Below are 13,647 nucleotides of genomic sequence, written 5' to 3'. Positions count from 1 at the left end.
ACTTGAGAGGATTCAGGACTTTGCTTAGTTGGACAATCAAACTAATATTACTCACAAGTTCATAACTTTTATTTCTGACTGCAGGGCCTTCAAACAGCCCTGCTGTGAAGCCCTAAGGGTGAACTCCTGCTCCCTTTGAAACCAATGGCAAAAGTTCCAAAGGCCCAGGTGCAGGAAACTGGAATGTTAATGGGGAATGACCTAAATAATCACCCATTTATGGTCACGGCACCAAGCCTGACACAGTTCAAGGTGTGTTTGGACAACATTCTCAGGTGTACGGTGGGATTCCTGGTTGTCCTGTGCAGGGCCAAGAGCTGCACTTCAATGATTCTTGTGAGTCCTTTTCAACTTCAGATATTTTGTGATTCTAGGACTGTACGATTTTCCCAAATCCACACCATGGACTTCCCAAAGACGAAGAGGCCAGGAAAGACTGAAATTTTCTCTGACCACAGCTCCACAGTACAGAGAGCAGGAGAAGGCCCCCAAAAAGTCCTGTAATGAACCACCTCTATCTGAAGGTTTGCAGGAATGCCAACCAAGCCCATGTATTGACATTTTGGGACATGAAGGTAGAACGCTGTGAAACAGAGACCAAATAATTTTCCTAAATTATGCATCATCATATAAATACTGCTGTATCATATTCAGCCCAACCAGCATTTTCCACTTAGGAGGAAACCTAGGTGAGATTCACAGGGCTGAAGGAGGGTGGTATGGGCAGTGCTGCATACTGGAAGTTCCCACAGCATATATCCACACTGCATTTGGCTCTAGACAAAATTAAATTATTGCATCACTTTCATAAACATTGGGTTTACACTGATGTAAACAGTAATTGATTTTTTTTCTCCAGATACATCCATGACCAAATTCTTATCAAAATAAGTAAGGATCTTGTAGTGACAGCTCTCTACTTACAGAATGAAAGAGACTTTGCTGTAAGCTTTGAACAAAACAGTAAACTCAGAAGGGAAAAATAACCAAGAACTACAGCTATAACCTCAAACCAGGCAAAATCCACCCAACATTACTAGCAGCGGACACTCAAAAGGATCATGAGGCCAAGTATATAGGTCAGAAAATTGCAAACATGGCAAATATGACATCCTAAAAGTTTAAAGTGCATTAAAATGCACACTAAAGAGACCAAGGATTGCCACCAGACTGAGAGAGAGCTCCACTTGCAGCTGTTGCATTTTCTCTCAATGGCTCTCTACCTTAAGTTCCCCTGCCCCATGCAGAAGTGAAAGATGGTAGAAAGAAAAGTGTTTCCTACTTGCTTAAAAAGGCAAGGCTAAAAAAAGGCAAAATGAAAAAAAGCAACCCCAGGACCAGGTGCACTATCCCAAAGATTTAGGAAGATTGAATGTGTGTTTTCATACCTCTTTATACAAGACAAAATCCTGTTTGTAGTGGGAATATGTACAATTTTTAATGACAATTGGCATTAGGAGAGTAAAAAATTCTTTGGAACAAGGGGAAGGGTGGCAACACAAAACATGCAAATGTTGAGTCACATCCAGGACAGTGCAGATTTAGATTAAATGTGGCAAGTCCTTCAGAGAAGTCAGGCTGAATTGTTAAGGAACCAACCAACTACCTTTGTGCCTTACTTTCCATCCTCTCACATCCTTCTTGCCATGAACCCACAGTTTTCTGCCTCTGCCCCTTCCCCACTCTGACATGGGCACAAGAGAGCATCAGCAACATTTCATGGATGGAACAGGTTGGGAGTTGGAATCATTGACAACTCTACCCACAATGATAGGCCACTGGAATTCACAAGAATTTTGGTACTAACCTATCTTCACATGCATCTGCAAAACTCAATATCCAGAAGTTCATCTGCAAGCACAAGTCTAGCCAGTGCTTTGATACAGATATTGGGTTTGGTTTGTTGCTCTCCCTGTTCCCCAAGCCTCTCCCCTTTCTGTTCAGATCAAGTCTCCGCTACTTCTTGGCCATTTTTTTCCCACAATAATTTATAAAAAAATCTGTGAAAAATATAGGTTACTTGAGTTAAAAATAACTTGAAAAAATAAAAATCAGAACCAGAAGAGTCACAGAATGCATAATTGTGTTTGCCCTGGAAACCCATGACTTACCAGTGCTCAGGAAGCCAAAGATGCCGACCCGGTAGTTTGCCATGACGACAATGACGTTACCGATGGCAGCCAGGTATGACCCATCCAGAGTTGTCTTTCCCTCCTCAGCATTGTAACTTCCTCCATTGTGGAAGAACAGCAACACTGACATGTTTTGGACCTGCCATGACAATGAGCAGATTAATATTCCTGTTGCTTTGGTAGGTCACTGATGATAACACAAGCAGCTTCCTCATGAACATTATCTAAGCCATTTATAGCTCTTTAAGAGTGACCATAAAGAGGGAATATCTGCCTATCTGTCTGGAATTTAAAGGGTCTTGCCCACAAATTGTCTGCAATGATCTGTATATCACAAAGAGGGCACTATCTCCAGTATAAAATAGATCTAACAGTACCACAGTATTCCACCAGCCAAAATCTCCTCTAGGCCAGCTCCTGCTGCCTTGGCCACTGAGCATGTGGTGTGCTTGTCTTTGCTTGAGCACATCTGCTTTACACAAACATGCAGGACAAGTCAAACAAGTAGGAAACAGGAGAAGGAAAAGGCCTGTTGGGTTGCTCCAGCTTGAGTAAGACTAACAGCTGTGCACAGCTGCTTCCTGCTCTCAAGTTTCCAGCACTCACACTGCCTAGGCTCAAAAATGTCACTTGATATTGATAATACTCCATGCTCCTTCAGTGCCCATGAAAATTTTCCCCTACCAGATACACAGAGGGATCCTACAGAGAGGACTTTGCAGAGGAGAGACCCACATCTCACAAAGTACAGATGGACCCAGCTCAAAAGAGCCCAGCAGAACTCCTGGGATGGCAAGGAGTGCCAATCTGCACCCATGTTAACACTCCTGGCAGAGCTATATGATTTTGCACAGAAACAGAAGCTTTTTTCCCAGAGCAGCAACAGGTATGGACCCTCTCTGCACACACAGCAGGGCTGCTGCTGCTGCATCAACAGGAAAAGGCAGAACAGCCCCAGGACACCTCAGCACTCACCAGCAGGTTACAGACACTCAATAGAAAGTTCCTTCAGTGAAGAAAAGGGGGGAGGTTGGCTTGGTTTTCCCCTTTCCTGTAGCAGCATCAAAGTACATCTGGGGCTGGTTTTCCCTGCACCTAGAGGGCAATGGGCTCTGCTGCTGTTATTTTCTGGATGGAGCTAAACACAGCAGTCCCATCTGTTCTGGCAAAGAAAGTCTCCAGCAAAAACACAAATGGCTGTATGGGAGAAGCAGCAGAGAAGTGATGGCTGCAGCATCCTGCAAAATTACATATATCTGTGTGCACTCCTCACTTATCTCTCTGATGAATCAGTTAAGGGGCTTCTTGTGAACATAACAATGTTGCCATGAAAACGCAAGACATTACAAGCACTGGGACAGTTGTTTTTTCTCATGAACTTCTCTTGAACTGAAACTGCCTAACTTGCAGTGCCTTGTCCCTGGTTCCCATCCATTTCTGCACTGCATGCAACACAGAGAGAGATGGGGGTGAAGAAAAAAAATAAAATCATCTGTTTTTACATGGAAATTCATTCTGAAATACAACCAACATCAAGTTCTGTCAGCTAAAATGGTATTAACAGTTATATTTAGCCTGGTCCATCTCCTCAGCTCAGCATGGTTAACCCTGAGGCTCATGCTAAGCATTTCACACATGTTCACAGTCTCCACAGCACCATGACCTCCAGCTGCCCTGCAAATTGCATATTACCTTATTCTGAGTGACTCTACACAATAAAAAGCTTATGAAGGGCAAAGATGGGCAGTAAAATTTGGAAATGGCAAACCAAAGCCATTGACAACGGCTGCAACAGATATGGAGTAATTCAGGGAATATTTAGCACCGGGATTGTGCACAGAGCCAAGTGTCTGGATGCAGCATTCCCATTTCTTTTTCTACACCAAGCAATGGGAAGCCCAGCAGCTCCATCATGGTCTCATGGGGACTAGGAGCAGGGGCTTAGGTCCCATGTGCAAACCCTAATGGGATAATGAAGTTCAGCAGCCACCAGGATGCTGCAGCTCAGCTGGAAATCTGAGAAGCTTCATAACATTCACAAGCATCTTCTCCATCACAGAATGCCAGAATGGTTAACCTTGGAAGGGAACACTCTTGGGGCCATCTGGTCCAACCTCCCTGCTCATCCTTCTGTAAAACACTTGACGAGCTACTTGACAGGGACAGATTTAAACTCCACCAAGACAGGAAACCTTCAGTGCTTTTACTACTGTACAATATTGATATGTAAAAAATTGAGTGCAATAGGGATGACACAATAAAGATGGGAATGTGCAGGAAATGGAGAAAGAAGAGAGAAGATTTTTCTTCCTATTTAATGGGGATTCTTAAGTCTTGATCTTACAATTAAATCCTTTCTAAATAAAGGCAAAGCACAGCTTTGCTGAGCTAGTGTGACAGGTGGTGATAATTATAGGTGGAAAAAAAGTCAGAAGCACTAGTTTAACTGTGGTACATGTAGCTATGGAAGCAAAATTATGTCATTCAACTTCTTCAGTGCTTGACACTTTGAAAGTCCTTTGGTGACAGACAGCAGTCCCTGCACTGTGCTCTTTTTGAGGCACAAAATGCTCCTGAATGACCTCTGCATTCACTGCTCTCTGTGTAAATATATTCCATATTTACTAGCTAATTTAACTTTTCACAGGCTGAAAATATATAACTTTCTATCTGCATGGGAGTAAAAAATAGAACTTGCCACAAAAAGAGAAGGGAAAGTCAATGCCGTCTGTTCCCAGCTACTTCTGCAAAACCAGAAATTTTAGTTCTCTCCTGGACTAGACTTATGCATGTAAAACTCATTTTCTTGACTGGATCTACTTCTACCTTACAACTTTACAGAAGACAGGAGAGATTCAGTTCACAGGACTGAGAAGGAGAATAGAAAAGCCTATTTAGTCTTTAAGTGGAAAATACAAGGTTTTCAAATAAAGTATCTTGAAAGCAGCTCTTAAGCATAGATGGCAAACTGCCTGGGACAGTGACCTGATGTTTTCAATAAGTGGTGACGGCACTCTAGGCAAAATGACAGCCTGATGCTGCAGGGAGAAGACAGACTGCTGGTCTCTCTGATGGTTAAAATGGGCCTGCAAGGGACTCTGTGCTGCTGTCAGATTGCTAAATCAGCTCTTTCCAGACATGCAGTATGACAAATTCATAAATTTCTATTACAACTACCACCACCTTCTGAAAATTGCCAGTACTGTGGAAAAAAAAAAGTTCCTGTCTCTCGGTCCTCTCCTCAATGGGATTCACATGTTATTCAGCATCTTCATCCCCAGCCCCCCAGGGGCTGGCCAATCATTTTAGCTTGGCTTTAACTTGCAGCTTTCTTTTATATCTGCTTAGAATGAGAAAATCAAGAGCTTTCAAATGAAAATTCTTCGCATTCTACCAGTGGCCCTGCCATTTTTGGAAACATCTATTTTTAACCTCTGTGAGCTGGCCACAAATCTAGCACTGCTTGCCACTGTCATTTCCCAACAGACTCCCACAGATGTCAACAGAGGAACAGTAAAGAGGAGGGTGAAAAAAAACATCAGCAGCCTCCTGTCTGCTGGTAAATGTTGATGTATTGTATTGCATTCTTGTCTCCTGGACAGATGGTCTGCTTGCAGGAGCACTGCCATCCCTGTCCTTGATTTCTCCTCCTCTGCTGTCACCTTCTGGTGTTGTGTTTCCCTCTCTGTCTCTCTCTCTCTTATTTCTGGCTTTTTAGTGTGCTGTCCTCCTAGTCACCCAACACAGCTCACACAAAGTAGGGAATACTCTTGTACCAGTAAAGACACCAGAGTGCCTAATTTAACTTTGCAGGCTTTGTGGACAACACAGGCAAAACAGCCACTCATGCCAATTAAAAGCACTTTGGAAAGAGACAATCTTCAGCTACAAAAAAAATTTGATTTTAATTACATCTCATACTTACAGTGGTGTCAGGAACAAAGATGTGCAGATACAGGCAGTCTTCACTGACAGACTCTGGTGGGGCCTCCCCATCTCCTGGCTGCCAACATGCTGCCCTAGAGACACAGATTGAAAAAGTCCCAATAAGAAAGACTTTTACTCTTCTTCCACTGCTGCTACTTCCTTATATTTTGATGCATTATGTTAATAAAACCTTTAAATCTGTAAATCTTGATCTCATTTTAAAATGTGCCCACCTATAAGTTAACAACAGCTATGTGGGTTTTTATGAATGCACATAATGCATTGAATTTGTGTGCCTAGAACCACTCCTCAGAAACCCTGTCTCATTTTAAAAAACTTAAAATTGTGCTTTCAAAAAACCCACACTTTATATAAAGTACACAAAATTACCACCAGCTGTAAAGACAGCAGGGCTGAGGCTCACAGGCAGTCTCCCCTCATACCTACAAAATCCACTCTTTTGCTGAAATGCTGGATATTTATTTACATTTCTAATAATCTGTGGGCTACATAAATTTTGATTTATTTCCCAGTGGTCTGTGGGCTACATTTCATTGTGTTTAATTTAATTTCTAATGGTCTGTGGGAAAATTTGGTAACTTCAAAATTTTAATGCATTTTAAAAATCTCTTTGTTCTAAGAGCATAGCAGGCCATTAACAGTGTCAATTAATGTTAAAAGTACCCTTCCAATAAGAATTCAGTAGCCAACCACATAGAGAAAATTATTTTCTGGCCACCATCTGAATGAGATTAATCTGCTCAAGCTTATCAACCTTGAATCAAGGGGATGATTTTTGCTGTTTAGTGATAACCTACTTTGAAGCCAGTTCCTCTATTTCACAGCTTTAACCATAGCACACAATGAATTAGGAAAAAACTCACAATTTCTTAGTGAAGAAGCCAAAAGTGCTTCAGAAAATATGGTAATAGCCCAGAAAATTATTTCTAAATTATCATTTTTAATGCCCTTGTAAAATTTTTTCCTAAAGGTGTAAAGAAATTATTAGAAAACTACAAGGAAAAGGACCAGACTTAATGGAATTCTACAAGTTTTTTTTCCATAAGGGGAGATTCATCTAGGATGGTGATGTCACTCAACAACTTTCACACTGACATAGTGGAGCACATCATTTCCAAAACAAAAAACTGCTGAAGCCACTTTTGGCAGAAAAAATACAAATTTCCAGGTAGGAAACCTGCCAGGAAAATAGGTATTACATTATTAATCATGCAGCTTTCCACAGGGCAGCAGAGATCACCTGTGACCAAGGCTTTTTTTTGTCCAGCTCTCAGGAGAAAGACTGCCACCTGCTGAAGCACAGGAGCTGGAGACTCCAATAGCTAGCTGCTGGTTTTGGTTGGGTTGGGTTGGTTTTTTCAAGTTTTTTAAGTCTTTTATCAAGTCCAAGGTGATAAATAAATATTTCTGTTCCATCAGTAATGGCACTGTGCTAATGTGAATTTCTTGTATATATTTAGCATCAAAACAGAATATATATAATCCTAAAAAAATCAACAGTTTCTATACATAAAGTGAGGCCTCTCCAATTCCCCAAGTGTTAACTCAAATAACTGCCTTTTTAACTTTAAATAAATAATAGAAGATAATGGCCAAATTCTTCATTGGACTAAGCAAGAATTGTGGATTCAAAAGACAGGAACAGATTGACAAAGGTCCCCAAATTGTTTTGAAAATCTCAGCCAGGTTGCTCACTGAAACCCTGGCTCTTCAAGGGGAGATCACAGAGGCAGGTGAGTCTAACTAAGCCCTACAAGACACCTCACTGTGGCTCAGGCACCAAGAGCTGTTGCTGTGTGTGCTAAAATAACGCCACTGAACACCTTGGGAAACAAAAAGTCATATCCCACCAGACCCCTGCACTCAAGGCTGTGGTTTCACAGCCCCACAGCTCAGGTGCATCCTGAAGGATGGGATAACCAAAGGCCAAATACACTTCCAAGTCCCCAGGTGTTTGCCTTTTAATAGGTTTTGGACAGAAGAAATTGATTTTCTGATCTCTAGGACATCACCAGGCAGAGAACTTCTTTATGAGGCCCACAGCTTCTGGTTACATCAGTATTGAAGTGCCCCTTTTGAACGAAATGTGTTCAAATGTACGGCTCAGCAGGATCAAAACTGTTTGTATAAATATAATAAATACCTGTATAAATACTATTCAGAATGAAAATGGACTGACAGCAGACAGTTGGTAGGGCGTTATGCAGAGATTCAACAGAGTGTACAGGAATTTAACTTTTCTCTTGAGGTGCTTGCATGCTTTAACATATAGATGGAGAAATTATTCTCTTAGCTAATCAAAGTTTCTATCTGTACTCTGTAGGTTGCTTTAGAGGAAAGGACATGAATATTGTTGTCATCACCCCAGCAGCTTTTCAGCCCTGGCTGGACCTGCACTCCTGCATGTGGGAATCCATAAAATCAGAGGTTTTGGGAAAGCTGCAAAAGGCAGGCCTCAGAGGCAGCAGAACTGTGATTAGAGCTAAGCAGTAGCCATAAGATTTGTCAGCAGAAAAATTATGTAAGTAGAAAAGTAAGGCCAAATAGAACAATGGTCTGTGTATTAATGCTTGTCTAGAATAACTCCCTAAGCTGCAGAAAAGTTATCTAGCAAGATATTAGGAAGTTCTAAGCTTAATACTGGAGCTAGAACCATTATTGTGCGTCTAGAACTCATCCTCAGAAACCCTGCCTCATTTTAAAAAGCTTAAAACTTAAAAATGTTCTTTCAAAAAACCCACACTTTACATAAATGGCACAAAATTAGCACCAGCTGTAAAGACAGCAGGGCTGAGGCTCACAGGCACAGTCTCTCCTGCACACCTACAAAATCCACTCTTTTGCTGAAATGCTGGTTATTAAATTTATTTAATAATAATAGTTTATTTAAATTTCTAATAATCTGTGCATTGTGTTTTAAGGTTTACAAGCAGGTATTGTGTTTGAAACAAGCATTGTTTTAACTGAAGGTATGTGTGATTATAGCGATTGGATGGATGGATTGGATCAATATGCTTTTGCTTTGTGTGATTGGTCAAAAACCTTTTAAAGTGAGTTGTAACATTAAGTTCTCGCTCTGCTGCCTGGGATGTGAGCTGGTGGCACCTTCCCACTGTCACAGCCATGCAATGAGGCTGACGCTGGACAATGACTGCTGTGCTCAGGGTTCCTCACCGGGGCTCAGAGGCGTTCCAGGGCTCCGGCCAGGCCGGCGGCTCCGGGGCGCTGAAGCGCCGCTCGCCCAGGGGAGGGGCAGCGTAGGGGATGCCCAGGAACTGCCTGATGCTCCTCCATCCTGAGCCCACCTGGATCACCTGGGACTTGCCCAGTAGGTATCCCTGGGATGGGATGTACACTCTCGGGGTGGAATCCGATTCGGAAATGGGCTGGAGTAAATCTGTCAGAGGGTGAGCAGAGGAAAAATAATTTGTTTTTTCAAGTTAGGACCATCTCAGAAATGAAAATTAGTCCCATTTCCCATAGTTTTAAACTCTTATATTTAAAACTCTTGTAACTCTGTTATGTTTAAAATTCTCTTCTTTAAATGAAACACAGATACATTTACTGTTTACTTTTACTGTTTTCCCATAAATCAGTTCATTAAAACACAGAGAAGTGACACCTCCTGCTATTTTTCTCCTAAAACAATGCATTGGATAGACAGGAACAAAATTCAAAGTCATGGGACTAAAACCAAACCTGTAATGAACAATAAACACACAAGTCTACTTTTGAGTCTCAGTTTGTGATTTTTTTTAACTTGGCAATGGTAAACTGCTTTTTATCTCATTGAGTTTCAACCTCGAAAGTTCTCATTGACTTCACAGAATTTCAGTGAAAAGGAAAATTTTCTTCCTTTCCCTCTTATTGTTGCCTGTGTTCTAATTACCTTTAATAAATAAAATAATCAGTATTACATAAAAGAAAGCAGTCTCTTTAAAAATCAAGGGGAATAAACCCAACAAAACCTATACTTTCAAACAAGTATGTAACCAAACAATAGAACTGTTACTTATCTACACTGTCTACACAACTTCTTTTTCTCTCTAAATATTTTTCACTTATTTAAAATATTATTTCATCCTGTTTAGGGAGCAGGGATATCTGTTTGGTTTTTTTGTTTTCTCTAGAGATTGTCCTTAATACTTTCAATTGACAGTGGCTTTTCAACACTCCTAGTGTTATTCTCCCAGCTTAAAAGGAAGAGCATATCAAAGCATCTTCTGCAGATGAAAAGCTGAGTTGGACTTGTATTATGTTGTTGTTTGGTTTCACTACTCTGCACTTTCAAAACATCTTTCATAATCTAGACTTCCTCTGTTATGCCTGCTTCAGCACCAGAGGGTAACACTATGATTTCACGCATTTTTAAAACAGTATTTGGGGACAATTTTGCCATTCCCTTGGCTGTAACTCCTCTGAAACAGCCATGGACAAGTGTCTAGGAGACATCCATGCTGCTTTATGAGGTGAGGAATTCCTCAGTCCTCCATTCACAAGAATTGAGCACCACAGTTGAGCTCCTTCCTCCACAGCTCTGACCTGTCCTTACCTTGTCTCCTGTAGATGTAGGTAGCAGGTTCTTTGATTAAAACCCAGCAGCTGTGCCCTTGCAGGCCATGGGCACACATCTGAGTATCAGGGTAGAACATGCACCTTATGGCTGAAGGCTGGATCTCCAGTGTAACCACTGAACATGACTGGTTCTTTGAACAAGCTGTGAGGTGAAGCATGAAGAAAAAGAGCAGGTCAAAAATGTGTTCTGACATTTTGCATGGCAGTGTTACACTGTTCTTAAAAGAAAGGTTTTACAAAAGGAGAAGCAACAAGGGTATGATGTAATTCAGAGTAATGGGACATAAATATCCCCAAATGCCCAGAACATTCTTCAAAATAGCCAAAGGACAGAAGCTTCTATTGGCTTTTAAAATGAATAATGCAGCAAAAGAACTAAAACTAGGTTTTAGAAGGGGGAAAACATCATCTAGTAAAGTGCTGATAACCTCATCTGAACTCTAACAGTCCCCAGTAAGTGGGAACTTTCCCTTATTTCTAGCACTCTGTGGCATTGAGGATTTCCCAGTCTTGTGAAATTAAACTCTTCTGTCTGGTCAGGCTGCAGAATAAAGCAATTCTCTTTGCTGTCACTACAGCTCAATCCCTGCTTGCTCCTAGCCCTCAGTTAACCCCTCCTCTCACACCCCTGCCACAGGTTGCTTCAGGTGTTGGCAGGTGGGGTTAGCAAATATCTGTGGTTCTATAGAAAAACAAGACATCATTGCTTTAATTATTTGCTATAATATTCTCCCAGCTGTACAATGCCTGGAGAAGTAAGAGATCTCTGTGCCCAAGAGGTGTCAAAATTACCTAATTACTGTATTATATTACAGCATTTATATCTATTGCCTCTATCTCTAAACTACTTCAGACCCCCTCTCTCAGACTAGGAAACACTGGGATATCTTTAAAGACAAGTAAAATCAGTATATCTATGTCAGAAGTGGGAAAGCTGCTCTTGGTTTTCAGGCTCACAAGCCAGTATTTTCTGTAAAGCTGTGACTGACCATTCCTTACCAGATAGGCAAAAATCTCTGGCAGTGGAGAAGTCATTAGATGTATCTCTGCTAACATGTACAACTTCAAAGTGGGAGATGGATGAATCCAGGAGAACAGATGACATATTTAAGAGTTGCCATGCATCCATATACTCTGTAAAATGAACCATAAAAGAATAATATGACTAGAAGGAGAAGTAAAAATTTCAGAGGAACCTAATAAAGAGTTAAAAGCATTGGGGAGTTCCTCAATGTACAAGTGTAATTTTCCTTTGCATCAACTGAGAATAAATTACATATTTAAAGGCCTTTAATCGGCTTGAAGGTCCAATCCCATGTTCAGAGGTCAGATATTAACTGGTTTACAAAGGTAAACAAGGTTTAGTAAAGTAAGGGTAAAAAGTTTAGCAAAGAAACAGGCAAATCCAGAGCAGCTTTATCCAGTTTTGAAGTTAAATCCAACTGATTTAAACAAAAGGTTTCTGAACAGCTCTAATTACATTACAACAGGAAGAAGTCCAAAAAATAGAGAAAATTGAGGAAAGATACTGGTTTGAGTTTACTGTGCTTCAAAAATTATGAAGAAGACAAAAAAAAAAAAGTTAGTTTTAAATTTACCATGACAATAGCAATTTCTATCTTAAAATAGTACTTTTTATCTTAAAGCAATATATATACACAAATACATGTATATGTGTAAATATAATCATGTGTATTACATATATGTGTATTCCCATACATACATTTAACATCTATGCACTTGTGTGAGCCTGCAAATACACACACATGCACTAACCCCAGTGTTTCTCAAGGACTGTCCATCTGTATCAAACTATATTTTAAAAAATACCACAAACATTCTTTTCTCATACACAAACAGATAAAAATATCTGAGAACTCTTAATTTTGCACACAGAAGACAAAACAGAAGGTTTGGGACAGAATGGGCCTTTAATTATTTTAGTTCCTTTCAGAAGTTAAATATGTTTTAAAAGCAAAAGGTCCTGCCTGCTGTGGCCACTGAGTCCCAAAGAGTAGATTGGTGTTGCTCTCTCCATGTAATTGTAGGGTGAGGACAGAGCAGAGTCAGCTGCTCCTTTGCTATTCCTGGTGAGCAGATCTTGCCCTTGAGTTCATTCACCCACACAGACACAAAAGTCGTGACCTGTCATTTCATTAAACATTTCTTTTATTCTACTGAGAAATCAGTGACTGGCAAAGATGGCCAAAGCTTCCCCCTCTCAGAAAGACAGTTTGACCACAGCTCTCAACATGAGTGAAGGTTAATGTGGTGTTGCACTGTGTCATGTTAACACCACAACCTTCCTGGAGTCACAGTGAGGCAAAGTCATCACCAGTGCTACAGATCAGGGGAATCTGAATTAGTCAGGAGCAGTGACCCTGCAGCCGCAGCTTTGCTTGTCTGACAGACTCACTGCACTGGATTTTTTTCTTCCCTTTAAGGACTGATTACTCAATTATTTTAGAGGAACAGAGTGATTTTAGTCATGTGGAAATTACTATTTTCTGTATTGTCAATGGTTTCTCTTTTTAAAAACATCCAGTATGAGCTGTTGCATAACCTATGTTAGAAAACTTCAGCCTCTACATTTAGAGTGACAGTTTGTGGCACTTGTTTAGAAAGATACTTAAAAATAGACATCAATTTTAAGTGATGGAGAATTAACCATTACATCGTCTCCAGAGATTTTCTGCCTGCATTACTAGGTCCCCCAGGTCTTTCTTTTCCAGACTGAATCTTACAAATTTATGTTTTCAGTTTGTGTTTTGTTTGTTTTTTCTGAGGAACAAGAAAAGATTTCTTTTATCAATATGACTCAAAGTTTGTTTTTACAAGAGCAATGTTGCCATCCTGTGCTGTCCACAGTACCAGCAGCTGAGATCCTACTGCTGGAACAAGCAAAATCTCTCTAGGTTCAAACACAAAGCTTCAAATTACCAGCTGTGGTTCTTTCAAAAGAGAGCCTTGTCTGGATTCCACCGTGACACAG

At 40.6% G+C, this 13,647-nt stretch overlaps 1 protein-coding gene across 1 annotated transcript in view; it reads right to left on the bottom strand.

Annotated features, from left to right (window-relative positions):
* Positions 1–13,647, bottom strand: part of TG (thyroglobulin) — a 148,797-nt gene that overhangs the window by 67,191 nt on the left and 67,959 nt on the right. Inside the window, exons 36-40 of the mRNA XM_058804431.1 lie at positions 11,655–11,789; positions 10,633–10,797; positions 9,255–9,477; positions 6,058–6,151; positions 2,112–2,271 (exon numbers count right to left, since the gene is read on the bottom strand). Coding sequence (XP_058660414.1) covers positions 2,112–2,271; positions 6,058–6,151; positions 9,255–9,477; positions 10,633–10,797; positions 11,655–11,789 — 777 coding nt within the window. The remainder of the gene's footprint in view (positions 1–2,111; positions 2,272–6,057; positions 6,152–9,254; positions 9,478–10,632; positions 10,798–11,654; positions 11,790–13,647) is intronic.

Source organism: Ammospiza caudacuta, chromosome 1 (assembly GCF_027887145.1).
Source record: "Ammospiza caudacuta isolate bAmmCau1 chromosome 1, bAmmCau1.pri, whole genome shotgun sequence".
In the NCBI taxonomy this organism is placed as follows: domain Eukaryota; kingdom Metazoa; phylum Chordata; class Aves; order Passeriformes; family Passerellidae; genus Ammospiza; species Ammospiza caudacuta.
The sequence above is the reverse complement of the archived record's forward strand: the minus strand, read 5'-3'. Positions and strand labels throughout refer to the sequence as shown.